The 27215-nt window shown below is 45.0% G+C and overlaps 1 protein-coding gene across 1 annotated transcript in view; it reads right to left on the minus strand.

The window, feature by feature from the left end:
• Nucleotides 1-26317, minus strand: part of LOC144210977 (uncharacterized) — a 29028-nt gene extending 2711 nt beyond the window's left edge. The window contains exons 1-54 of the mRNA XM_077737948.1: nucleotides 26138-26317; nucleotides 22787-24669; nucleotides 21967-22020; nucleotides 18218-18271; nucleotides 18058-18111; nucleotides 17926-17979; nucleotides 15447-15491; nucleotides 14848-14901; nucleotides 14602-14646; nucleotides 13874-13927; nucleotides 13732-13776; nucleotides 12475-12528; nucleotides 11972-12016; nucleotides 11348-11401; nucleotides 11240-11284; nucleotides 10718-10771; nucleotides 10580-10633; nucleotides 10339-10392; nucleotides 10217-10270; nucleotides 10093-10146; nucleotides 9986-10030; nucleotides 9532-9585; nucleotides 9410-9454; nucleotides 9126-9179; nucleotides 9001-9054; nucleotides 8595-8648; nucleotides 7939-7992; nucleotides 6699-6752; nucleotides 6591-6635; nucleotides 6472-6516; nucleotides 6335-6388; nucleotides 6155-6208; nucleotides 5979-6032; nucleotides 5840-5893; nucleotides 5699-5752; nucleotides 5519-5626; nucleotides 5358-5411; nucleotides 4930-5037; nucleotides 4792-4845; nucleotides 4676-4729; nucleotides 4544-4600; nucleotides 4430-4483; nucleotides 4318-4371; nucleotides 4190-4243; nucleotides 4066-4119; nucleotides 3887-3994; nucleotides 3670-3777; nucleotides 3497-3604; nucleotides 3366-3419; nucleotides 3233-3295; nucleotides 3120-3173; nucleotides 291-326; nucleotides 170-187; nucleotides 51-86 (exon numbers count right to left, since the gene is read on the minus strand). Of these exons, the coding sequence (XP_077594074.1) occupies nucleotides 51-86; nucleotides 170-187; nucleotides 291-326; nucleotides 3120-3173; nucleotides 3233-3295; nucleotides 3366-3419; nucleotides 3497-3604; nucleotides 3670-3777; nucleotides 3887-3994; nucleotides 4066-4119; nucleotides 4190-4243; nucleotides 4318-4371; nucleotides 4430-4483; nucleotides 4544-4600; nucleotides 4676-4729; nucleotides 4792-4845; nucleotides 4930-5037; nucleotides 5358-5411; nucleotides 5519-5626; nucleotides 5699-5752; nucleotides 5840-5893; nucleotides 5979-6032; nucleotides 6155-6208; nucleotides 6335-6388; nucleotides 6472-6516; nucleotides 6591-6635; nucleotides 6699-6752; nucleotides 7939-7992; nucleotides 8595-8648; nucleotides 9001-9054; nucleotides 9126-9179; nucleotides 9410-9454; nucleotides 9532-9585; nucleotides 9986-10030; nucleotides 10093-10146; nucleotides 10217-10270; nucleotides 10339-10392; nucleotides 10580-10633; nucleotides 10718-10771; nucleotides 11240-11284; nucleotides 11348-11401; nucleotides 11972-12016; nucleotides 12475-12528; nucleotides 13732-13776; nucleotides 13874-13927; nucleotides 14602-14646; nucleotides 14848-14901; nucleotides 15447-15491; nucleotides 17926-17979; nucleotides 18058-18111; nucleotides 18218-18271; nucleotides 21967-22020; nucleotides 22787-24669; nucleotides 26138-26300 (4983 nt within the window). The 5' untranslated portion in view covers nucleotides 26301-26317. The remainder of the gene's footprint in view (nucleotides 1-50; nucleotides 87-169; nucleotides 188-290; nucleotides 327-3119; nucleotides 3174-3232; nucleotides 3296-3365; nucleotides 3420-3496; nucleotides 3605-3669; nucleotides 3778-3886; nucleotides 3995-4065; nucleotides 4120-4189; nucleotides 4244-4317; nucleotides 4372-4429; nucleotides 4484-4543; nucleotides 4601-4675; nucleotides 4730-4791; nucleotides 4846-4929; nucleotides 5038-5357; nucleotides 5412-5518; nucleotides 5627-5698; nucleotides 5753-5839; nucleotides 5894-5978; nucleotides 6033-6154; nucleotides 6209-6334; nucleotides 6389-6471; nucleotides 6517-6590; nucleotides 6636-6698; nucleotides 6753-7938; nucleotides 7993-8594; nucleotides 8649-9000; nucleotides 9055-9125; nucleotides 9180-9409; nucleotides 9455-9531; nucleotides 9586-9985; nucleotides 10031-10092; nucleotides 10147-10216; nucleotides 10271-10338; nucleotides 10393-10579; nucleotides 10634-10717; nucleotides 10772-11239; nucleotides 11285-11347; nucleotides 11402-11971; nucleotides 12017-12474; nucleotides 12529-13731; nucleotides 13777-13873; nucleotides 13928-14601; nucleotides 14647-14847; nucleotides 14902-15446; nucleotides 15492-17925; nucleotides 17980-18057; nucleotides 18112-18217; nucleotides 18272-21966; nucleotides 22021-22786; nucleotides 24670-26137) is intronic.
• Between the last annotated feature and the right edge of the window lie 898 nt (nucleotides 26318-27215).

The following is a 27215-nucleotide window of genomic DNA, read 5'->3' on the forward strand; positions in this document are numbered from 1 at the left end:
ATGAGCAAAATGTCTTGTTTTTAGAAATGAGTGTCATTGGAATAGCTTACCGGTGGTCCACGCCGTCCACGAGGTCCGGGGGCGCCCTAATAGAGACAAAAAGACATAAACCTTGGTGCTCAATGTGGACATAGAGTAAGTAGCAAATGAAAAAGAAAGTGGGACATACTCGAGGTCCTTGTACTCCCTATGAGAAGGAAACAAGACAAAAAATGTTGGGGGTTATTTTACTTTTTAAAATGATAATAATACAAATTATATAATAGTTATATTCGGAGGAGAGTTGTTACCATGGCGCCACGGTTGCCTTTTTGTCCTCTGGGGCCCTGGAAACAAGGATGAAATCACATTTTTAGTTGAACCAACGGGGGCGGGGTGTGGTGGGGTGGGGGGGGGGTTAGCTTTTCGTATCGAGCCGTCCAGGACCGACCGACCGAGCTGACTGGCAAAGTTGAACCAGCGGGGGTTGGGCAAGAGAAGCACCTGATGGCAATCCACTGATTGCACGCAGTGGACACTTAGTATTGTGGAAAGGATTCCTCTTTGTGAAAACCAACATTGAAAGCCTTATTTTATGGGATGCTATGCCTATATATGAAATCAAAAGTCATTATTGTCATCATACATAGCTGCATATAATGAAATTTGTAAAATATCATTAAAAAAAAGGTGCTCTAAAATGAGTCAAAATGGTCAAAATTCTGCACTTTGAAGGCTTCCATTTAAAATAGGTCCAAAAAAAAACCTGTCTTAAACTGGCTGCTTTTTGTCATTCACCACAAACATGGAAAAAGTTGAATAGATGGAGGTTGGGTCACTGTGGGTGGGGTGGGGTGGAGTGGGGTGGGGTGTGGTGGGGGTAGCTTTTCGCTCGAGCCATCTAGCACCGACCGAGCTGACTGAGGAACTTGAACCAGCGGGGGTTGGGCTGCAAGACCCAGCTGATGTCAATCCACTGATTGCACGCGGTGCACACTAGTGTTGCGGAAAGCTTTCCTCTTTTGACCAAAGCACCCCCGCACTGACATTTGCCCTTATTTGAGTTTTCCCAGCCCTTGTAAATAAATGCCTAGTCTTATGGGATGCTCCCTTTTCCTTCATATGTCCAATACTTTAATGTATCTCCCTCTTTAATGGTCAAAAATTTGCCATTTGAAGGTCATAGGTCCAAAAAACAGAAGAAAAATGAATCAGCAGGGGTTGGGCTGCTGTGAGTGGAGAGGGAGGGAGGGAGGATGGGAGGATGGGAGGATGGGGGAGGGAGGATGGGGGAGCTTTTCGCTCGAGCCGTCCAAGACCGACCGAGCTGACTTGCAAAGTTGAACCAGCGGGGGGTTGGGCAAGAAAAGCAGCTGAGGGCAATCCACTGATTGCACGCGGTGGACATTAGTATTGCGGAAAGCTTTCCTCTTTATGAAAGCCCCCATTTTGAGGAATAGTTTGAAATGAAAGCCTTATTTTATTGGATGGTATGCCTTTATATAAAATAAAAAGCTTTTACTGTCATCATACACCGCTGCGTACAACGGAATTTGTAAAATATCATTTAAAAAGGTCCTCTTAAATGAGTTTAAAATTGTCAAAATTCTGCACTTTCTTGGCCCACGTTTGAAATAGGTCAAAAAAAAGTATTGAACTGGGGTAGCCTTTCGCTCGAGTCGTCTAGCTCCGACCGAGCTGACTGAGGAACTTGAACCAGCGGGGGTTGGGCTGCAAGACCCAGCTGATTGCATCTGTGCGACACTAGTATTGAGGAAAGCTTTCCTCTTTATGAAAGGCTACATTTTGAGGAATAGTTTCAAATGAAAGGTTAATCTTATGGGATGCTATGCCTTTATATCAAATCAAAAGCTTTTATTGTCATCATACACTGCTGCGTATAATGAAATTTATAAAACATCATTGAAAAAAGGTGCTCTTAAATGAGTCAAAATGGTCAAAAGTCTGCACTTTAATGGCCCACATTTGAAATAGGTTCAAAAAAGTAATGAACTGGCTGCTTTTTGTTTTCCAATCCATTCAGGACATAGGCATAGGTGACAAAATTGTATCGACGGGGGTTGGGTCGCTGTGGGTGAGGTGGGGTGGGGGGAGCATTTTGCTCGAGCCGTCCAGGACCGACCGAGCTGACTGAGGAACTTGAACCAACGGGGGTTGGGCTGCAAGACCCAGCTGACGGCAATCCACTGATTGCACGCAGTGGACATTAGTATTGAGGAAAGCTTTCCTCTTTATGAAAGGCTACATTTTGTGGAATAGTTTGAAATTATTTTATGGGATGCTACATCTTTATATTATATTAAAAGCTTTTATTGTCATCATACACAGCTGCTTATAATGAAATTTGTAAAATATAATTTAAAATGTGCTCTTTAATGAGTCAAAATGGTCAAAAGTCTGCACTTTGATGACCCACGTTTGAAATAGGTCCAAAAAAAACTGTCTTAAACTGGCTGCTTTTTGTCATTCACCACAAACATGGAAAAAGTTGAATAGATGGAGGTTGGGTCGCTGTGGGTGGGGTGGGGTGGGGTGGAGTGGGGGTAGATTTTGGATCGAGCCGTCTAGCTCCGACCGAGCTGACTGAGGAACTTGAACCAGCGGGGGTTGGGCTGCAAGACGCAGGTGATGTTAATCCACTGATTGCATCTGTGCGACACTAGTATTGAGGAAAGTGTTTCTCTTTTGACCAAAGCACCCCCGCACTGACTTTTGCCCTTATTTGAGTTTGCCCAGCCCTTTTAAATAAATGCTAGTCTTATGGGATGCTACATTTTCCTTCATATGTCCAATACTTTAATTTATCTCTCTCTCTAATGGTCAAAAATTTGCCATTTGAAGACCCATGTTTGAAACAGGTCCAAAAAAGTCTTGAACTGGCTTTGACACTTTCCACCAGATATACATTGGTGACAAAATTGAATGGACGGGGGTTGGGCCAACGTGGGTGGGGAGGGAGATTTCTGCTCAGGCCGACCGAGCTGACTGGCAAAGTTGAACCAGCGGGGGTTGGGCAAGAGAAGCACAATTGTCACGAATGTATGTTGACCAGAAATAAAGTTTTAGAAAAACCTGAACAGATACAAAACGATCTTTAACTGAATTTGCTTGGTACTTACGGCGTTTCCGCTGGGTCCGATAATTCCCACGGGGCCCACGACGCCACTTCTTCCCTGAACGGAGAGAAATGCATTAATCCAAAATCCACATTAGCGCTCATCCATCTTCTTACCATTGTGCCTTGAGGCCCTTTTGGCCCCCGTATTCCCTTCGGACCAAAGTCTCCGGGAGGCCCCTTCAAAACAAGGCGATAGACTGTTGACATTTGATGCAAAACCACACAACTTTGATTCTTTCCTCCGTACCTTTGGCCCGAAAACTCCAAAAACTCCGGGAAAGCCGGCTTCCCCGACGTCGCCCTGGACAACAATTTCATTTTTTTATTTACAATTTTCTGCTCATACCTCCTCCATTTTCAACCAGGATGGACACTCACAGGTTGTCCTTTGGGACCGGCGTCTCCCGGCGTCCCCGGAAGTCCCATGCCGCCCCGAAAGCCTCTTTTACCCGGAGGTCCGCTTTGTCCACCGAGACCTCGCTCCCCCTGGACACAAAAAAAATGACCAAAATTCACATTTTGCCAACGGAAGAAATTCTGGCGTGTCTTACCTTGGGTCCAAAGGCCCCCTGATCTCCCGGAAGACCCGTAACACCGTTTTTTCCACGAAATCCAGATTTTCCAGGAAGGCCCGTCTCGCCGTCATTTCCCTGTTCACCCTGCATGCAATTTGAATGGGTTAGCATTAGCGTCGTTAACGACAACCAAAGACTTAAATGATGCCCCTTCAGACAAAAAAAGCCCAAATGTGCATAAAGGGCCACTGACCGGAACACCTTTGCTTCCGTCCTTTCCCGCCATTCCGTCCATCCCGGGCACGCCTTCCTGCCCCTCCCTGCCCACCACGCCTCTGGGTCCGATAGGCCCGGCTATCCCCTGCGAGGTAGAACGGGGACGATCGTCACTTGGTCAAAATCAATCATAAACAAACGGCGAATGGGACTCACTTCAGTTCCTCGAATGCCTTTTGCGCCCGCTTGACCTCTTTTGCCTTTTTGACCCTAAACACAGAAAATAACATCAATTAGAAAATCTATTTGCCCCGCCCACTGCAAATCGATCCGGTCTTACTTGATCTCCTTTGGCCCCTTTGGGTCCTCCAGAGCCACGCGGCCCCGGGTGGCCCTGCGGGTCATGAACAACATGTTAAAAGACGGTTTACCATATGAGGCGGAAAGCGTGGCGGGCGACGCACTCACGGGAAGTCCGAGGGCGCCGGCTCGGCCTCGTTCTCCGTCCACGCCCACTTGGCCCTGGCAAAACAAGTCAGCGTGGCGCCATTGGTTCGAAACAGGCGATCTGCGTACTTACTTTGTAGCCCGTGTCGCCCGATTCGCCCCTCTCCCCGCGGTCACCAGGTGGACCCTGAGAGAATATGCGGGTTAGCGTTCGAAAGCCACCATTGGCCGGTTCCATTAGACTTACCATTAGGCCCTGGGGTCCTGCTGGACCCTCCTTTTTGCTGTCGTCGCCCTGCTCGCCCTGTGTGAACACAAGGGCAACAAAAGCTAAGCGCTAAGCGCCGGCGAGGATAATGAGAGTGGAGTGGTGGCGTACCTTTAAACCTTTTGGTCCTGGACGCCCCATGGAGCCAGAAGGTCCTGAGTGACCCTGTCGTTAGAGAAAAAAAATTGGATTGGACGCCCCGGCACAGAGTGTTTTTTTTGCCATACCTCGTATCCCGGAATTCCCGTTTCTCCCTGTTGACCCATTCGCCCCGGAGCTCCCTTTGAGAAAAACGACAGTCCGTAGACAAGTTAATAAAAGGACTTTTTTTCGGGCTTTAATCTGGCAGGGACGGGGGACAATACCACGTGTCCGATGGTTCCTCTGGAGCCCTTGGGCCCCACGCTGCCCCGTGGCCCCGTCTTGCCGGCGTTCCCGCTTTCTCCCAGGTGGCCTTGCTGGCCTTTGGCGCCCTGAAATACACAGCGACCATTAGAGGATCAGTCATTTGCAAGGATAATCATTTTGTCAATTGAGATCTGTTCAAATTTTGCTTCTGATGCTTGCTATTTAAACACTGGCCAGCAGGTGGTGCAAAGAGTGAACATTAATCTTATGGTTTTAAATATATAAAATTGTCCACAAATCAATCAGCCTATCGGTTAATCTTAAGAAAAATTGTTGCCTAAACATGACAGTCGTTCTATTATGTTGTCTATGGCATAGCTATGATCTTGGAAAAAAGTCATTGGACTGATATATCAGTCCAAATTTAGCAGGGAGGGAGACTAACCTTTGATCCCAGTTTGCCTTTTTCTCCAATTTTGCCACATTTCCCTTCCTGGCCCTGAAAAAATAAAACAAAACACATTCAAAATATATGCTATAAACGCAATAGACATCATTATTTGGACGTCTATTGCCATCAATGGCAGAATAACGAGCGACTCTTACTCTGATGCCGGGGATTCCGGGACTTCCAGGCGGACCCTCCTTTCCCACCAATCCGATTAGGCCCTTTTCACCGGCGTCCCCTTCCTGACCCATGTCGCCCTTTTCACCCTGTTGTCCAAACACGGGTTATCATGGATGGATGAACCCATGGAACCGCATCCGGTTGGGTGTGGCGCTCACCTTTACTCCATCAGGACCGGCATGACCAGCTTCGCCTTCCAAACCTGGCTCACCCTGCAAGACCACAAGTGGATTTTGATTGGCTCATTTTCTGAAAGCGCTTAAGGGTTAAGACGCAAAGGTTAAAATCCTTTTTCCTACCCTGGGTCCGAGGAGTCCCTGGGCCCCGATGTTGCCGTCTGCCCCGAAGGCTCCCTGTCACACAAGGACAAGCAAATTTTTATTTTTTTCTATTTTTGCTTTAAAACTTGGAAGAATAGGGGAAAAAAAGGAAGAGTACCTTTTCACCTGGCTCTCCCGGCAGTCCCGGTTCTCCCAAACTGCCATGAGGACCCTGAAGGACAAAAAAAAAAAAGACGAAACTAGACATCTAATCCAAAATAATCCCAATTGGATTTGAAGATGTTTCCATAATCTCTCAATTGTCAGCATTTAACAAGAAAAATAGTGTCTTACTTTTGGACCAATTTCTCCCAAAAGTCCCAGAGTTCCTGGCGGCCCGGGCGGCCCCTGCACACACAACCATAATATTTTAGTATTATATTATTACACTATGTATAGTGCTACAGTTTCTTCACAGTGTGCAAAAATCAAAGACTTGATTTGTCTATCAAACAAAAGCAGCGGGGAAGCTACCTGCTCGCCCGGGATTCCCTTGTCGCCCGGTGACCCTGAAGGCCCCTGGACCCCCTAGAGAGCAAAAGACAAAAAGCAAAATCGTCAAAAGGGGATTATTTTTGGGGTCCACGCTCTTCAGTGTGCTGAAAACTCACGGGAAAACCTTTGGGCCCGCTTTCGCCCGACTCCCCGATTTTGCCCTGGAGGGTGACGGAGCCAAAGAGGACAGGGATTTAGAAATAATAATAATAATAAAAACTCGATCGATTCTCACCTGGGGTCCGGGAAAGCCCATTTTCCCAGGAGGACCATCTGGACCCTGCAGTCAAAATGTGATTTAAGGCACTTAATGACACAATGACTAATTGGGCCGTCTTTTTACCTTCTTGCCCTCTGTCCCCGCCTCTCCCGTTGGACCGTCAGGCCCCATGGGGCCCTGAAAAAAAAAAAAACATCACAAAATGACCTCTGACCTCTCCAATTTCAAATAGACCAGACTTGATTGTTGTGGTAGCTATTAAAAGAAGAATACATGATATATGAGAGGTGTCCAAGCTACATTTTGAATATGGCCCACACAAGAAGCTATAGTGGAAGCTACATTTCAGTTTCAACACTAGATGGAAGCACTTAATTAAGCACAATATATATGATATATTTTTTTTGAAAAATGTGTTTCATATATACGACGCACCAGATTATAAAGCGCAGTAGTAGTGAGCAATGTTGGTATATATCCACTAGAGGGAGGTGTATTAGTAGTGGTTAGGAGTTGCGTTTTAGAAGGAATTTTGTGCAATAATTAACCAATATCGAAATTTCAAAGGTTTAAGTTGCGCCCTATAAGGCGGAAAATACGGTAGCAGGGTAAATGGAAATTCTGCAGCTTGTAGCATATTTTGGATGGCCTCCAATGCATTGTGGATGACAAATGTTGAGGTCTTGTCTAGGTGTCTTGTTGTACATGCTCTGCGGTTACAATTCCCACATGACTGCAGAATTTGGGTCCCCCCCCCCCCTGCCCGGCACACCCCGACAACTTTTGTACAGTAGCTCGCTCGCATGTGCGAGCTGTTTGGGCGCGTGCCGAGCGGCTGATTTACGCCGAGTAGCTTTTGGCACGCCACGCGCTCGTGTCAGTTAATATCATCTGGAGCCCGTCTGGAGACGTTAAGTAACGTGTTGGCGCGGCTACAAATAAAATAAGGAAAAAGTCTTTTGACCGACATCAGCTGTCGCGGATGCTTTTAACCCTTTCATACAGGAAAAACATTTTTTTCCCTTCTTTTATATTATTTTAATAGATTATTTTGGGATGTGCGTGCCAAACTTGGGAGCCAATCACGGGCCACATTGTGCCGACTACATTTCACATTAGCATTAGCTTGTAGGTACTTTGCTATGGGCAAACATATAGAAAAAAAATGAAATAAAATGAATGAATAGAAGGATCCAAAGAATAGTTTTTAAAAATCAGGTTACATAAATTAAATTTGAAAATTATTACAGATATAATTGGCTGAATATCGGCCAGATTCCATTCGATTTTCATCATTTGCTAGTCGCCAATAAAAACGATAATTTGGACTGTCAACGAGTTCAAATGGAGGAGTTTGACGTACCCGTAAGCCTTTGGTTCCTCTGGTTCCTGCAGGTCCAGACGCCCCAGGAGGTCCCTGAGACACAAAAGAATACAAAAAATTGTGAATAAGACGGCGTCACCAAGGACAGAACCCCCCCCTGGCCAACCCCCTCCCCTTCCTGCCATTTACGTTGACCCCGAGGCATGAAAGCGCGGCCTCTGGGTTTGTTTTGAGATGTGTCACTATCGCCGATTAAAACGCCGCGCACCGCTGTGTGTTTACGTTTGCTCGGGCGACACTCGCAGGGCGGGCCAGCTCCCGGTCGGCCCAGGTCACGGCGACCAGGGCGGGGGGGGGGGGGGGTGGCGGGGAGCCTTCTAATTAGTTCTCAGTGTTTGGATTTGAAGTGACGGGAGGTCAAGGCGGGGTCGGCGCTTTGGCGGCAGACCCTCGATAAAGATGTTTGGGGACGGACGAGGGCAATCAAAACAATCACTTCAGAGGGATTAGCAAAGTCCTGGTTCCGATTGGAGGAGGAGGAGGAGATTCAAGCAAAAAAATCCTTATGAGCAATCCATTTGGACAGTTAAAATGGTCCAAAAGTCCAAGTTTTTTAAAGCATAATATTCTTGGCAAACTTATGAATAAACTGGTATTTACTGACTCATAATATAAAGAAAGAAATGGTGACTTACTGGTCTTCCTATTGGTCCTGTGGGCCCAGTGTCTCCTGGTGTTCCTGGATGACCCTAAAAAAGAAACAATGTTAGCATTACAATCACTTTTCCTGATTAAATATTCTATCAGTGTTGATTCATGTTCTTTTTTGTCTTCTACCAAGTCCCAGAAATAACATTAATTAGCCTTTTTTTAACATCTACTTCCATCTCCACAAGGGAAAGTCATTGGAAGTGATCAGTCACGCATGTTTGAGTTTTCCGGTACAAATGTGAGAAGACACGCTCCAATGTCTTTCTCATCAACAAACGTGAAAGGTAGAAAATTCCCATGGGAATAGCCCACGCATTAGAAATGAGAAGTCCCTAAAAGGCCAAGCCTTCTCCCACATTGAAAAGTCTCCTCCCCATCCTTGAAACTCACATCTGAGCCTTTTTCTCCAGGTGGTCCGGGAAGACCCATCGTCCCTCGATCCCCCTTTAAAAAAAAAAAAACTCAAGAGTTCAAATAAACTACCTTGGTGGTGAAAGATTTATGAGTTCTTTTACCTTCTCTCCTGCCATTCCCACTTCGCCTACTGGTCCGATGAAACCAACTAAGCCCTGAAACAAACACAGGTACAATTATTATGTATACATAGTAAACACTGTGGCGTCTAAAACATGATTCACTAGGAGTTAGTCGTCAATTTTCTCTTTGCAGAGGATCAAGAAAATACGCCAAAGTGTTGTCATTGCCTATTGCGCAAACCAATTTTGTTTAAATTAGCACTAGCATGATTAATCAATGACCCACGTTTGTAAAATCAAGAATGAACTCGAATTTTTCTTACCCTTTCTCCCATGGCGCCGACCTTTCCCGTGATGCCCGTTTCTCCCTGCGAAAAGCGACAAACCGTTAAACACGTGCAAAGCTTTGTTGAAAACCTGTGGCTTAAAAATTAAGAAAACATACCTTAACTCCTTCAGGCCCGAACTTCCCAGGGAATCCTTTTCTGCCCAGTCGACCCTAAAGGGGGCACAAGGTTATCCTTGATTAGAAATAAACAGGCAAATCCCCGACCGACGTTGACAGCTCACGCCAAGTCGGTGGCAGATGTAACGCACGGCCAGCCGCCTGGCACCATGCCACCGGGTTTGGGCCAAAAGTCATGTTGTGCTGTTAATAGCTTTTCTTTTCAACAGCTACTCTGAATGAAAATGACTCAGGGATTCCAGGATTGGACGCCCGCATGGTGACTAGCTCTCCTGTCATCAAACATTTCCTTTCATGGTGCAAAGAAATGGTGAAAGGAACGTTTTTACAAATTTGGGACTCAAATCTGGATTTTTTTTCTTCGTCCATTCAAAACAGTGCATTTTTCATCCATTCTGGTTGTGACATCACATCACAAATAATCGTTACTCACCTCAAATCCGGTAGGTCCTGGGGGTCCGATTGGGCCTTCGTCTCCCTACAAAAAAAGACAATTAGGATCTTCTTCTGCTAATTCTGAATTGAAAACCTGTGACTCACCTCTAAGCCTGGCATGCCCTGTGGCCCGGGTAAACCTCTGGTGCCCAATTTTCCCTTAGTACAGAAAAAAACAAACACTATGACCTTTCCCAGTTCGCCATCGACGTGAGATGATGGTTCATACCTTTGGTCCTTCCAGTCCATTCTCTCCAGGTGGTCCCATGTCGCCGGGAAAACCCTACGAGGGTTGTGAGACCAAAATCAGGACCGTCCCGATTTTGGTACGCGTCGTGGGTAAAGACAAACCTCGAGGCCCAACGGTCCTGGTGCGCCATCGGGTCCTTTGTCCCCCGGACTGCCCTGGCAAAGGGAGGACACCCATTGGTTCTCAAAATAGAACTTTGCATTTTGATGTGTATTATGGTTGGGATCGCACATTTTCGCATGTGGGTTTGAGTCCCATTCATTCTAAAAATGATTTCTAATGACTACCAAGTCACTCAAGGTTAAAATGTAAAAGTTTGGGATCATAAATACATCAACTAACCTGTGGACCTGGTTTCCCTTGGAGGCCAGGTGGTCCTGAAGCACCCTGGATGCCCTGTGACAAAAAAAGCATGTTAAAACAATTGGGAATGAAAGAGTTTTTATGTTTGTGAGTGGGTGAATAATTGTAAGAACTTGCCTTATCTCCTTTGAACCCGATCTCTCCTTGCTCACCAGGAAGCCCGATATCACCCTGATCAGATCGAGACAAACACCCAGAAATATGACATCTCATCATTTGGGGAGTGGGCGGGGCTAAGGCAGCCAACAGGCAAGATTTATTAGGATCTACTTCATAATCAAGCCATTTGGCCCCTCCCACTCAAATGGATTAGGGCCAATGAATGTCAGCCTTCCTAGTTCAAACAGATTTGACGACAGTGACCGAGTTGAGTGGTCCAATAATATCAAACGAGACTGACAATTATTTCTTGCATCAAAACGTCAATTTACCAGTTTTACATGAATTTTCCGTTTCTCCTCACTTTGGCACGGGTATAAATGTGGTATCTACGTATAGTAATTTCCTCGCCTCATCATATTAATTACACAACCACATTGAAGGTTGACGTCCTGGCGTATTTTTGTTTGCGTTACGAAACGAAATAGATTGTAGAGAAAGCATGCTCAAGACATGCAATAACAGGAATATTCAGATCACCTTATCACCTTTCAGTCCTGCTTCTCCGGGATTTCCAGAGACACCCTGGAAGAAACACCAAATAGGTTTGTCCTTTTTTCTTTTTTAGTTAAATATTACGACAATTACCTTCAGTCCGTTGAGTCCGGGAATGCCCATCTCGCCAACGGGTCCCATGTCACCCTATCAAAAACACATCATTCCCATTATTAAGCCATATTCAATTGTACAAATTCAACATATTTACTCCCATAAGATGGACACAAAAGTCTAAAAAAATTCCCCAAAGTGGACGGGGGGCCCAATCAGTCGGTGCGCCTTGTGTATGCAGTAAATTCAAGATTCTGTAGCGCTTGACTGTTTGGGTACATTGCTTGCTGACACACTATATTCATATAGTGAACAGCCAAGGAGTTAAATTAAATGTTGTTTTGCATATATTTAAATACGCAGGCTGGACCCACTGATGTCGGCGTGGACGAAAAAAAAATCAAAATCCTGGAAACAGAGCTATAATCACGCCACTCCAATTACAGGCCTGCCCGGAATAAACCGGGAGGAGCGACCGACCGCTTGCGACAAGAGACCATCACGATGGCGTATTATGTGGCTACTGGCTTGTATATATGTGTGTGTGTGTGTGTATGAAGGCGGCTTTATAAATGCTTGTAAGACTGTGGAAGTAAAAGTCTATTTAAGCATTTCCTGTTTCGTTTCAGCGCAGGCGTGTAACGGTGCACAAAAACCACTCACAATTAGTCCGAGAACTCCGTTTGGACCGGGGGCGCCCAGCTGGCCCTGAAAATATAAGAAGGAAGGAGCAAGTGAGTGGAAACGTCAAGGAGTCTTTTTCAAATGTTTTTTTTTTTTCAACACAAACATGCGCAGAATAGTGGCTCAGTGTTGAGGGACACTTATGAGAGGTGGCTGTGTATTGGTCAGAGGAACCGGCTTTGCCAGATTCAAAAACTTAACTGATTTGAACTACCTTTTTATTAGTATTTACCGCTACTGTTTGTCATCATTTAAGTTTTCAAGAAGAGCATGTGATTGGGAAAGTGACTTGCATCAATCCATTAAAAATAAATTGAGTTTTGTGACAAAAGCCTGACTTTAGATTAGCATTTAGCAAAGTTAGCATGTAAAAAACATACACATTTGTTAACATTGTTACTTTGGCTTAAAATATGATGTAAGCACTTTATGGAAAAAAAGCTAAACAAGAATGTTTAATGTCATTTTTGTGGGTGACCTACTGGTTCTCCGTCTGCTCCGGGTGGTCCCCGTTCACCAAAGTCCCCCGGAAAGCCCTAAACCACACACACACAGATGATGGATGCACACAAACAGCAGGACTCCGACTCCATATTCTGCGAGAGTAGATCATTTTCTTAAAAGCGACGGAAACACAAAGTCAGCAGTAAATAACATTTGAAATCAAGAATATTTGTCATAGTTAGTAAAAGAGGGAATTGGATTGCTATTGCCGTCAATGGCAGCCAACGTTGATTAAATATGAAATTAGGGACCGCAAAATATTTTCCATGGGCCAAAATTGGACCCCGAGCCACATGTTTGAAGGCATCTCCTATAAAAATGGAATAAAACCATTGAAGAAAAAAAAATCATAATTCATGCATAAAAGCGTCACTGGCTGCCATTGAACTGCTGACCAATCAATTGATAGAGTGGGAGGAGCTAAAGACGCAATAAATGAAAGTATTGTGAAAAGTGAAGAAAAAAACAAGAGAAATACACATTTGTCATTGAAGGAAAGTTGGCCTTCGGTCACATAAGCAATTGAGGTTGACTTGGAGGGTGCTGGAGCACACTCCACCATCAATGGAAGCCAAATGGAAAATTATGAATGATGACTTGTCATTTTTTTAGATCTAAACTACGAGTTGTCAAGAAGGTATCAATGTGGCGTCAGCATTAATGGCTACCGTAGCGACCAAAAATCATCCGTGGCGGACGTGGATGACACATGGAGTTCAACCCACGCACACACAAAACAAAATGAGTCATGTCGGTGTCACCGCCACTTTAAAAAAAAAAAAAGACAAATGCGAGGCGGAAAAAAAGCTAGCGTTCCAAGAAGAGAGCTTGAAAGCATTGAAGATGCTCCAGTGGGGATTAAGTGCATCGCTGCTTTTACATCAAGTCAGCAGACAAGCTCATAAAAATAAAAACCAAAATAAAAGTGGGTCAGAGATTGATTCCCATGTAGTGGAACTTTCTCACCGTAAAGGAGTAGAACGCCATTTAGATGTTTTGGAAAAAAAATGGAACTATTTTCATAATTCTGCAATGAGGAACGCAATGGAGGTCAGACTCGGATCTTAAGGAGATGTTAACCACTAGGACACTGTGATGCATCTTAATAATAGTAGTGAAAAATTGAATAAGCATTTTTTTTATATTCTGGGCGGCATGTAACCGTCGGCCAACTTGTCCAAGCAACACACATTTGATGCACATTGTTTGTAAAGTATGTTGAGAAAAAACTTTACCGGCCTACCCATCTTGCCCCTCTTGCCTGGTTCACCTGGAATACCCTGAAAAATAATGGAGAAAAAATAGATGGTGGGTGATTTTTAGCTTTTAGCAAAGCTGCATTTGATTTTTTTGGAGTTTAGACTGTGGAGAACTCACTCTTTCTCCATCAGGTCCAGGGAGACCAAAAAGCCCGGGGATTCCGATGAAACCCTGCAGGGGAACAGAGAGGAGAGCGATATATAGAGAAAGAGAGAGAGGGGTGAAAGAGGGGGAGTGCTTTGAGTTATTCCAAGACGATTAAGGAGCTTTGATTTGAGCGGCTCCGTCGGGGCAGGGGAAGGACTCCGTGAAGAACCAAGCCATGAGGCAAGTGTATATGCCCATGGACTGCATGGTGCTGGCTTCCACGATGTAGTCCAAGGGCACATACCCTCACGTCAGGGATCTCTGAAGACGGCAGGCCCTGGGAGGGGAGGACAGAGACACAAAGACCACAAGGCAAACGGCCCATCCGCCAAAAACACTCCATTTTAGACGATATAGAGTACCAGATATCTGGTCTTTAAATGGTTCAAACAACACCATGCGAATGGTGTTAGCATTAGCACGATGTTAGCCGCTATTCACAACAGAGAGAAGGCCCAAAAAAATAGCAGCGTTTGACAGGACTATTAATAGTTCCAAGCCGGGCGCTTTTGTTTGCAGAGATGCATTACATAACCTCTTCGCCCTCTGTTTGCAAAGCCATGCTCGCTGCCAATTTCTTATTGCAACTTTTTGGGGCGCTATATTTAACCTTTTGATTTAGAACTTTTAATTAACATTTTTTATTGATTTACAATTTTAGAGATAAGGCCAAAAAAATAAAAATCAAATGTACTCACCCGCACGCCTTTGGGCCCCGGAGGTCCTATCGGTCCAGGTAAACCCTGAAAACAAAACATCTCGATTTTAGCGCTGCCTGTTGATCTCCAACCAAAACATGATGTAAACTAGCCGGTCGTTATTTAGGGTTGGTGCGACGCGACGTGCTATATGAACATGCGCATAGAAAGAAGCTCAGCTGGAAAACAAAATTACACTTGGCTTTGACTACAACTGTACCAGTCACAGCAGAGGATTTACTGCACCTGCCTGCCAGGATAACCTTTGGCACCTGGGCTTCCGACCGGACCTTGCTCCCCCTGCAGGTGAGAGAAGAAAAAAGTCACATGGGTGACCCTAAGGGCGACACACACACTGCCAACTGGTCTGTTGAATTCAAACATCATTGTAAGCGTGCGGTGTTACATATATATTTTTCTATCTGTGCGCTATTTTTGCGTGTGCGCTTTGACGGATTCGCACCATTACAAATTCAAAACTTGGCAAAAATTCCCACCACACAGGGTCTCTTTTGATTCACTCCTGATGTTTATAGCTTTAGTAAAAAGACAAAAAGGCCTATTCATTTCTTTTAAAGAAAAAAACGGACAGCATTTAAAGTGATGTGTATGACATTTTTGTCCAAAATGTACAGTTCAAAATCTGCCTTAAAAATGCCTGTTTATTCCCAATGAGACAAAAAAAATGAGTTGGGAAAAGTAAATTGCGTTATTATGTATAGGAAGTAACCTGTAAAAATATATTTAATTACCAAGGAAATGACGCAATAACATTGAGAATAATAGTCATCTATTAAATTTAAACTGTGGTTAAATCAAGATATTAAAGCTAAATGAGGACTTACAGATTCTCCAGGGAGTCCAGGTGGACCTGGGTGACCTTTCTGTCCCTAAAGACAAGAAGAAGAAGAAAAAGACATGACTGACATGCGGACACGGATCCCGTGAAACTTAAAACACGGGAGCGGAAATAGGCGAGTGGAAGAAAACACCCGCGGAGAAGCAGCAAAGAGTTTGTTCATGTTCACCAGCAGCTCCTGTCAAAGTAGTTTGGAGCTAAGTGTGAGGAGCAAGTCCAAATCCCACGCTGCTGTCAAGGAATCAGACTTTTCCGTGACGGCAGAAAAAAACAAAATCCTTGGCTACGGGGGATGTACAACCAAATACGGAACTCAAATCATGGCAAGGGAAGAGGTGGAAGAAAAAAAAATAAAGTGCGGTGTAACTTCTTGTAGCATCTTTAGCTCAATCTGGAATAACTCTCAAGAAGAAGTAAGGCTGTCCAATTCATTCACTTGAGACATGAGTGGAGATGGAAAAGTGGGAATTGTTTAACCCGTTCAGAGGCCCGTGAGTGTCATGTAAGGGTTAAAAAGAATAAAAATGAAGGATTAGCATAGTAGGAATTAGCATAGTTGTTGCATGGTGATTAAAAATGACATATGCATTGCTATGTCACTATAAAAAATTGAATAGATGTTTAATGGGCTTTTTGTGCCGTGTTGGTTTGGCTGGAGAAAAGCTCCAATGGCGGCGCTACGTCGCTAGCGAGCTTCTGGCTAATGGATCTGATTGAACACACATGCTTGTCAAGTATGCGTCGTAAACACGGGGAGACAACGCCGTTATTAGGGAAGTCTTTGTGGAGGCGCGCTTGGCTTAATGCTAAGAACAAAAACAAAATGAACCCAAACATTAAAACCACATTGATCATAAAATGTGATGAAAAGAATAGAAAAAAATAGATATATGTATTACACACCTAGAGGCTATAAATGCACATATTGGAGGTCAACCAATGTATTAGTTGACTGATACATGGACTGCTTTTTAGGATCATATTTAATAGGATAAGCTATTATGTTCACTTTTTGGATGATGAACTTAAAAGTGGGAGTAAATCATAAATGTATCATAGTCATAATACTGTCTACTCAGCCTTTTTCTGGGCCAATATATGCACTTTTTTCAGACTATAATAGGAAAACTATTGTGTTTACTGTTGAGAAATAATCTTTAAGACCAGTATATTGACCATATTGACTATGATTTTTTGGGCTGTGTTTGGGTGATGTTCGTTGCCATTTTGCACTACACAGCAGATATTTTTTGGAAGAATTACCCACCGCCTGGAACACACTTTGTCGGAAATAAATCACGTAATCGTTGGAAAGCGTTTTGTTCCAAACCAAGGTGTACATCAGAAAACCGCCGAGCGTTTCTTCGCACCACGAAAGAGACAAAGCCAGCCGGCGCCGACATAAAACGGAAACATTGACGGTGGGAACGGACGGAGCGGCGGCCGCCGTCGGAAAGGTGAGACGAGACGCGCGGCTTGTAAAGAAAGCCTGGCTGAGGTTTGGCCTCCCGGCGACCCGACCCGACATACTGAAAAGCCATTCGGCGGCTGCTCGAGAGAACAAATATCGCACCGAGAACTCAAACACGCTCGGCTTGCCTTTTGTGTCGACGCTCCGTCCAAAATTTCTGGATCGGGGGGTGTTTTTCGAGTGTGCGTGTTGCGCGTCTATGTGTTTGTGTGTTTAGGTGTTACGGAGAAGCAGCTCTCGAGTTTTTTCTGGAGCGCACGTGGCGAAATAACCTCGACGTACACCCTAATTAACAGATTATTGCAGTATGATAGCATGCTAGCCTACATGTGCTAGCTAAAGCAAAACTGGAAAGCTAAACATGATTAGCAATTCAGGTTGTTGTCATAACCTGAATTGCTAATCATGTTTAGCTTTCCAGTTTAGCACTAGCTAGGACATGTAGACTAGCATGCTAGCATACTGCTATTCCCTGTTAATCAGGTTGTTAGCATAACAAAAAAATGATGCATTGTTTTAGCTTGAATAACGAGGAAATGCTCCAAAAATGAGATTTGAGGTCAAAAATGTTTACATTTAAGATAAAAGTGCGGTCTAAGATAAGCTATGTTGCTAAGTGAAGGCATTGTAAGTATTGTTGACTTTTCTTTTTTATAATAAAGGACGTTTATGTAAACTCGCATTATGATTTGGCAACTCAATATGTTTTTGTTTACCTTGTACAGTAATGATATGTGGAAATCTCCTAAGCAACAAGTTGGTGTTTCAACTGAATACACATGGCTAAAAGATGGGGCTAGCACCAGCTGAGAACGATGGCAAGTTATGTATGGTACATCATTTAGCGCAGGATGCACAGGGGGTTAATAAGCACTTGCTTGTCCACAAAGGAAATCCCTGCAGTTTATTTGACAAGGCACACACCACATAGTTCCCTCGTCCAAACAAACCGACGCTATTAATCCGGATGTCCCGTTAGATAAAAATAGCTTACCTTTCGTCCTTCTTGACCCATCATTCCGGCCGGGCCGAGGATTCCTGGGTCGCCCTTGAAGGCAAAGAAGGGAAAAGTTAGGAATGCTAAAAATGTAGCAAATGTCGGTCGGAGAGAGCTGAAAGAAGGTACCTTTTCGCCTTTTGGGGCTGGCCCAGGTGAGATGCTGGGATCTCCTTTGTGACCCTAAAACGGGGACGCCAAATGCTAGTTAGCCGTTAGCTTGACCAAAAAAATAATAATAACCTCTAATATTGTCTTAAATTTGATTAAACTTTAGTTTAAAAGGTACCTTGAGGCCCGGCGGACCAGGTGGTCCAGGGTTTCCGTGAGGCCCCTGTGGACCCTGTGGAAGAAAAAGAGCAACTTGACAAAAAGGCCACATACCAAAGCACTCTTGTTTTAGCCGTTTTTGCTACTGCTGGTGCAACCGCACTGTGATAGTAGCGGTGAAGTGTGTGTATGTGTGTGTGTGTGTGTTTGAGGGGGGCTAACGCAGCCTGGGAGTAGACGTCATGCTATTTTAACCCATTTTTCCAAGCAGGGGTCGTATGGAAAATGGGTCTGTGCTGCCATATGGATGTGGTTTTCCCGTTACCTTAAACTCAACAGACCCCGCCGACACACATTTGTCAAGAATCTAAATGAGTACTCCAGATCACCTGCTCGCAAAACATTATGGATTTCTTTGCCAAGTGCCTATGTCTGGATCAGCTGTTGTTTTTGCAGTAGTAGTAGTAGTAGTAGCTGCGGGATTGGGCGACTTAGGTAAAATAATTAGTTTCTAACGCATAAGATTTGACATGAATATTTTTTGGGACTATGGGATAATTAGAATTTTTTTTTTTTGGTGACCTGGGGCTGGTTCTTTGCGTGGTGGGGCATCTCTCGCCCTCGTCAGACGCGCCCACCCCGCCTTTCTTTGAGGTTAAAGGTCAGGGCGAGTCAAAGAGGGCAAAAAAGTTGCCTTTAAAGAAGAGGCGGCTAAGCAAGGTTCACCGATGTGAGTCGGAACAGGCTGTCTTTCTTTCAGGGATTTTCACGGCTGTTGACGGGCATATAAGACTGTAATATTAAAAAAATACTTCTTGATAATTGTACTTGTGTTTGTGTATAGGCACAAAAACATGTAGTATGGTATGTAGTAACAATAGGGACAATCCTACTTGGCGGTTTTCTGTATTCATATCAGGGATTTGTTCATTCAATTTCGGTAGACACAGGAAACATTTAAACAGAGTATAACCCACGCACAGTTGCCAGATTGGATACGTTCCTGCTTAGATTGGCTATTTTCAGAGAAGAATCCTGAGAGAAATGCATTGGGCGGGTTGCTAAAAATTTGGGAACGCCTACTGCAATTTTTAAAATGCTTTATAAAAAGAACCTAAAGTAATTTAAATTTGTCAGAGTTGTCAATAACTATTCTCTGACAATCCCGTATTGATATTAACTTCAACTGGAGCTATTCTTACAATTCAACATGTGTCCTACATCCGTTAGGGAGTCAAAAAGCGTGACAGATTTACATTTCGGGTCCTGAAAGACTCTCCGGACGATACTTTGTGGTCTGCAATAAATCATATGTACAGGGTTATTGGACATACTTAACATCCGTGGAGTAGAATACTCTTAATCGCCGAGTAACGGTCTATTTCTACGGTATATTTTCATTCCGAGGATTCTCCTGTCGTAGGCCTTTTATCGCCGGGTGCTTTTGCGCACATTTAAATCGTGTTCTCGGATGCTCCTCGGCCTAAAATACTCACAGCAGGCATGTTTGAATTACATGTTTCGCCGTGTGGTTTGGCGAGAAAACCCGCAGACACGGGCTGGCACAAGACATTTATTTTTTGATTTGGACATTTTTTTTTTTTTTTACATATTGGTTTTGTTTTTTTGGGTATGGCAACCTTGCCCGAAACAGGTGCCTAATTAGAGAAGGCCAGGGCGGAGCACGCGCGGGGGCCCCATAATGGTGGCGGCTTGGCGGGGCGTCTCTGCGGTTCTACCTCAACTCGGGCCCAAATCATATGGATTAAAAGACCAGTCGCGCTTTTGGTTTGTCGTCATGGCGACGGCGCGTCACGCTCAGGTATAAAAATATCGGGGAAATGGCATCTTGTCGCCATATGGGCTGTTCCCGGACATTAGAAGGGGACGGGGACGGGTTCCCACGTCCAATATTTTGGACAAGAGCCGTAATGGGGGTCGGACTTTGAAGCGGCGGCTTGTAAAAGACGCTTAATGTACGGTCTCTCTCCAAAGGCTTTTAATGTGTCGCGTAGAGCCAGATGGGAGCCCGAGGGGAGGATTTCTAAAGCCTAGTTTTCAGCGAGGTTTTTGGGGTGGCTGGGGGAGTACAGAAAGATGGCGGAATTGTGTCAGTCAGCCTTTCAATGACAAACAACAACAACATCATGATAATTCTCTGATTTTGATTTTTAGCACGGGCTAATGAGGGACAATTAATATACCGGAATTAACTGGGGAAGGGAAAGCTGTCAATGTCAAAAGTCAATATAAAAAGGGAATTTATTTGCCAAAAGAATTGGAATACAGGTCACTATAAATACTAAATATAGATATATTTTAAATGGTACTCTTGAGAATAAGTGGCCCAGGAAATGACAAATATTAAATCATAAATAAACCTTTTATTATCCTCTCTGACAGATGCAATATAACGTCACGTTATATAAGCTATAGTTATAGTATGATGTTTGTTCTTGGTTTGTGATAAATTGGAAGAAAATGGGCAACTCATAAATCTAAATTTTGCATTACTATGGAAAAATATAGCTCCGGGCAAACGAGTTCACCCGCCTTCGTCACCCGCCCTCGAACGGACGCGTCTGTGCGGCGATGGGTCGCCCCAGCGACGGCGTCTCGCACTCACGTGTGGGGGTCAGAGGTCGAGCTCGGCGGGTGTTGCTGCTGGCTACCTCAATGGCGCTCTGTGTGTCATCACGCACGTTTCCCGTAATCCCCCCCAAAAATTCCAATGCTGTGGCGGGAAAGTTGCTGACTGAGATTGAGCAATTACAACGTTTCCTCCATATTTCATGTTTTGCTGATTTTTAGCAAAAGCAAACATTTTTTGGACAAATTACAGCGGAAATTCATTTCTCGATGTGAAAGCGTCATTCATGTGATATATTTATTTATTCTAAATGCGGACAACTTAGTCATGGAAAATCAAACTTTTGACATTTTTTTTTAGATTGTTGACACTACTCATACTTTTAAGTTCTTCCCTTTTTTCAGAATATAAATCACAACAGCCAAATTAATGCACATTGAAAAGGGAAAAAAAAGTATAGACGTCATACATATTTGATCAAAAACCAAGAACAAACATGGTAAAAATAGTTAAATGCTGAACTGGCTAAATAGGCACTTATGTAAAAATTTAGTGGATTTTTTGAAAACTATAGTCTAAAAAAACAGGCTTCCAGTGGTTAAAAGAAAATAACCCAAATCACAGGCCATGCCAAACTGTAAAAAAAATTATAGTCCACAAAATACGGTACATTAATTTTCAATACATGCATTTAAAAGACTTACGCACACGTGAATTATATTCAGTATTTTTATTTTGAATTTACACAAGGACCTGCTTGTAATTTGACCACTTTGCTCCAAAAAAAAAAGGGATTCCCTTCAAAACGCAAAGAAGCGGCCCAAAAAAAGTTAGTTTGGTACAACCATGTGTTCTCTGTCTGTTTACAGTGCTTTTATTAGGCATCCTGTGGCACGACCAGCTTTTGAAAGGATGTCTTTATAGGAGCTTTCCTGTTTATGCTTAGCGGTAGGGTAGGTGGGTGGGCGGGGCTTGTGCTAGGTCAGCACCGTGCTAAAAATCAAATGGTCAAAAACCTGCTTCCACATTAAACCTTGCAAGGAATTGCTGAGGATTCTACCTATAATCTAAGACTTCAACTTACATTAACTCTATGTTGCCTGGTTGCCCCGGCAACAAGAAGCATGTTGAAACAGAACCACAAATGTGATTTGGAGAAGGTTGGTCGTAAAACTCACCCTAGCACCCCTCTTGCCCGGCAGGCCCGGCTTTCCCGGAATTCCTTCGAGTCCCTGCGGAAAAAGAAAGAAGAGTTGCCGTGAACTTTGATTGGTCCAGGAGTCAAGCCATTCCATTAGAAGGTGATGAGAGCTGAGGCGTGCGTATCCGTCCTTCGGATAATTCGGCGCAGGAAACCTTGGAAATAACATATCATTTCCTGAATGTGCCCGTGTGGCTTTATCGTACCCAGCGGTTTACTTTTTCATCAAAAGAGGAGGTGGGATAAGTTGAGGGGGGGGCGGACAAGGACAGGGTCTGAATGCTAGCTTTTGTGCGGAGAATTTTGGGGAAGGCTCGGCGTCAAGCGTCAGGAAATCTCTTCTTTCAATTTCAAGACTCTTGAAACAATGGTCGGCCTTTCCCGTTGCAATCGGAACTGAAAAGTCGCTTTTCCGCTTCCCGTGGCTTGATGAGTCGGAGACGGACCTCACCTTAAACTTAACGTAGGTATTTGTATACGAGCCTTTTCCCACCTGAAGCTACGCGGCGGCGTTTAGCAACTGCCTTGACCCTTGACCCCACTTTGAAGGCAGGCCGCGTGACCTCCTTTAGCCTCGTAAGACGGAGGAATCTGGTGCCAAGACGGCAAGGCGTCACGGCTGACATGTCACGCCCGGCCGGCCTGGAGGGCAGCGAGCTGGTAGAAAATGGCGGGTGAGGATTTCTAACCTGTGTGGGAAAAGGGGCGTGTCCGGGACAACCGACTTGGACGCGACAAGTAATGATTTGTAGGCAAAGAAAAAGACTGGGATTGAAATTAAGAGGAAAAGTTCTTACCGACGGGCCAGGTTCTCCTTTAAGTCCTACAGGTCCGGCAAGAAGTGAGAACTGAGTGGGCGCCACGTCCCAACTCTGGAAGCTGTCGGTGGCGGGTGATGTGATGAGGTCGTATCGAGGCGTGGTGGGTCGCGGGGTGGGTGGAGTCTTGGTGGATGGGGTCTTGGTGGATGGGGTCTTGGGGGATGGGGTCTTGGGGGATGGGGTCTTGGGGGATGGGGTCTTGGGGGATGGGGTCTTGGAGGGTGGTATCTTGGTGGGTGGGATCTTGGTGGGTGGGGTCTTGGAGGGTGGGGTCTTGGAGGATGGGGTCTTGGAGGATGGGGTCTTGGAGGATGGGGTCTTGGAGGATGGTATCTTAGTGGGTGGGATCTTGGTGGGTGGGATCTTGGAGGATGGGGTCTTGGAGGATGGGGTCTTGGAGGATGGGGTCTTGGAGGATGGGGTCTTGGAGGACGGGGTCTTGGAGGACGGGGTCTTGGAGGACGGGGTCTTGGAGGACGGGGTCTTGGAGGACGGGGTCTTGGTGGACGGGGTCTTGGTGGATGGGGTCTTGGTGGATGGGGTCTTGGTGGATGGGGTCTTGGTGGATGGGATCTTGGTGGATGGGGTCTTGGTTCGGGGTGGCATTGTTGGTTTGAGGACCTGTTTATGGTTGGGCTTGTTGATTTTAGAGATGCTCGGTTTGGAGAGGTTGGTTTTAGATACTGCAGGTTTAGGGGGAGGCACTTTAACAGAATTCGACTTGGATGGGAGGACTTTGGACTTAACAGGGTTTTTTGCTGGGACTGGATGGAAAAACGCAGAGTCCATTTTTTTCTTGGGAGGGCTCGGGCTGGCCGTGGCGTTGGCTTTCTTCTTGGCTTCCTTTGCCGCTATGGTCTTTCCGCTTTGGGGAGTGGGTTTCGGGGGACTCGGTCTGGATGTCGTCGGATTTTTTTGAAGTTTCCATTGTTTGGAAGTCGAGGGGCTGACGGTGGGCGCTTCGGTCGGGGTAGCCGCGATCCTGAGCGGAACCGTGACGGTCTGGATCGCGAACTCGGGCGGTCCGAGCCGAGCCGCGGTTTCCGGCAAAGGTGCGGGAGTGGTCCCGAGGGTGGGCTTTATTGTTTGGGCGGAGGCTACGTACCTGACCGCGGAAGCCGCAGCCGCCACGCTCCGGGCCAGACTCCGTGCCCCGGTTCTACTGGTTAAGGTCAAGCTGGCGCGCTTGGGGGCGGCCGTGGATGCGGCTACGTGGCTCTGCGGCGGCAAGATGGGCAGCAGGGGCGCCAGGTTGGGCCGGTAAGTGTCGGCTTCCCTGCACTGTTTCTTAATGTACTCGCAGTAGTTGTGAGCCGCCTGGGCGGACGGGATCAGCTCAAACTGGCACACGGCTCCCTCGAAGCGAGTCGGGGATCGTTGCGGGCCGGATCGGCCCAGCAGGAAGGAGCCCCGGGCGGGTCCTTCCTCGCCATCCCAGCCAAAGTCCACGCTAACGCTCCGCTCTCCGCAGGAGGCATACAGAGTCACTTTGTGTCCTTTAATTCCCAAAGCTAGCTGGTGCCAGTGGCCATCGTGGGCTTCGTAGGGCAGAACCGCCGAGGCGTTGGCCCCGGCGTGGAGGACCAGTTTGCCCGGCACCAGCTGCAGGCCCAGAAGGAGTTCCCTCTTCTTCTCCGAGAGGACGCTAAAGAGGAAGGCGCTGTTGACCCGGTGCGAGCGCAAGCTCAGGACCAGCGCCGTGTCATTCCAGACGGCCGTGGGCCAGACGGAGCGCAACGGGCTCTCCACGCGCGCCAATTGGTTGAGGATGATTCCGGATTTAAAGGGAATGACTCCTGCTGGTGCGGAGTGTGATTGCTTGTCTCCCGTAAGCCCCAACTTTTGGAGAATGTCCACATCTGCGTCAATTGAAACAAAAAAAGTAAAAATTAGATTTGAGAAACCAATCCAAAGTATGACAAAGTCAACCAGCAACACAATGATTACCCTCCATTCCCAAATTTTTATTAATTTTAAGACATCTGTTTGGGAAGACATTAGGTCAATAATTTGCTCATATCAATACATTTTAACATAATATTTTTTTGATTGGACGCCCCCAAAAGAGTACAAAAAATACATATCTAGAACAAAGAGCTATGCAGCCATTTTATAGAGCAGTTAACAAGCTAAAGTCAACACGAATTTGAAGACAAATATATTTACAAAGGACAAAAATAAAGCTGTTGGTCAGCAATAAAGCCTTGTCTACTACCATTTGCAGTCAAACCAAATGACGAAGAGAAAAATATCTCCACCGGTGGCGGATGGGTGGCCTTGGTCTCGCATCCTGCACTAATGGACATTTTTGCTGGTCCTGGTTTTCAAAAGCCTCTAATTTAAGCAGCTACACAAACAAGAAGTGTACAAGCATGCAACATTGATTCCTTGGTGGACTGTGACAAAATATGTCTACCCGCTTTATTTTAAGGGATTTTTTTTATATACATAGATGCAAATCCTCCTAAAAATGCCCCACTGTGGTCTACAAGATGATTGGCTGCTTTCAAATTGAACTAAACAAGCAGCTTCTTTCAGTAGAGGTTAACAATCTCCATCACCTTTCCTCCATAAAACGTCCAAACTTTCATCGTCACGATAGGAGCGTCAATACGGTTTTCGTAATTGCACTCAAGTGTGACTGTATTTAAAGTTTGGTCGACAAGGGTCATGGCGCTCATTCTCCGTCAACTGCGATGTCGCGGCATGGCTTTTTTGTCTTGGTCTGACCTGACTTGGGATCGTTCGACCGTGTCTAACGGGAACGTATGTAAGGAAGAAGAAGAAAAAAAATTCTGAGACATTGACAACAAATCTGGGACACCTTAAGTCCCTTTCTTGTAGCTGTGAGTGACAAACTGAATTTTTTATCCCATAAATCGTCATAAAATGCATAATGACCATCACACTTGAGTACAAGTTACAATATTATAAGGAAATGTATTCAATAAAACTCAACCCACTGCAAAAAAATAGACCATAATGCATTGTGGCATGAAAAAAATCCAGTTTCTTTGTTTCATTTTTTGCTTACTAGGCAATTTAGTTTGTTATTACGTGATTATTTCACACCAGAGTGTAAATCGCCATCCCATCCAAATCATGACATAAAATAGTTAATCAAGGCTGAAATTTGGACGCACTGAGTCAATTTGATCACAAATTCCAAGACGTTTTTTTTTTTTTACCACAGTCTGAAACAAGAGTAAGATTGCGCCTCACCATGGGCCGCTATTTATGTTTTTTCCACTTTCTAAAGACAGCCTTAACGCTAAGCGAAAACTGTGCGGCTTGACGAAATGGACGTAGTTGAGATTTAATATATACCGATCCACATTCTCCCGTCTGTGTGGTCTCCCCATGCGGTGTGAGACAACTGCCTCTGGCACGGAGACGGCACGGCGGTCGCGTTACACGTGCTACGGCGTCGTAGACCTCTGTTGTCTTTATTTGACTTGCTTGTATTATGACTGCCGTGTGCATTAGCCATATGGATTCAGACGTACGGTGTGTGTTGCGCAGATGTGACGGCGCACACCCGCACGAAGGGGGCTTTGAGAAGAATCGGGAAAGGCGGCGGGGTCTACGGTCAACCCATCCGTCACGTCTAAAGTGCTTCTGAGAGGAGCGCCCCGAGGGTTTTTAGTATACGAGGGTTGCCAGATTGGAGAGACATTATCCAGCCCAATCACAGAGTAAAATCCGCCTTTTTACAATGCTATCCTATGTACAATTCACAACTAGAATGTTTATAAAAAATACATTTAAAAGGTATAGAGGTGACCCTACTTTGCCATTTTTCAATTAAGTCTGGTCTACATTAACCGCAATATTTGAGGGATTACTGTATATTACTGTTGTTGTATTTCTATTATTCTATTCAATTAGGATGATAGGCGTTCTCATTAGATGACAAGAATACATATTTGTCAATAGAAATCACTACCAAAGTACTACTTTTACATAGCTCCTTCCCAAGTGCATTCTGGGAAAGCGTTTATATTGCAATAGATGCAAAAGGGAAAGCCACCTGTCACCAGAAAATTATTTTTAAGTAGGAGTTGGTCCGCAGTTTAAAAAATATAAATACATATATTATTTGGGGCCTTCCCTCATCTGCTTTCATGTGCAGCAGTCGTGTCGCCTAAGTGCAGGCCTGGACAAAACCAGATAGCATAAAGTTTTTTTGCAAAAACAGCACAGTGTCATTTTGGGGCCTGAAAATAGAAAGCGATTTTTGGAGCTGAATGCGCCGCCGGACAACCTCTGCCCCAATTCCCCTTGCAATGTGGGTTGCGCAACTACTTGAGCCGCTCTGGTTCCCCGATACAAGATCTTACCTTCAGATTGTACTTGTGCAAGTCCCAGGTAACAAGTACAGAAGAAAATGGTGCAGAGCAGTAGG

Source organism: Stigmatopora nigra, chromosome 17 (genome assembly GCF_051989575.1).
Source record: "Stigmatopora nigra isolate UIUO_SnigA chromosome 17, RoL_Snig_1.1, whole genome shotgun sequence".
Taxonomy (NCBI): domain Eukaryota; kingdom Metazoa; phylum Chordata; class Actinopteri; order Syngnathiformes; family Syngnathidae; genus Stigmatopora; species Stigmatopora nigra.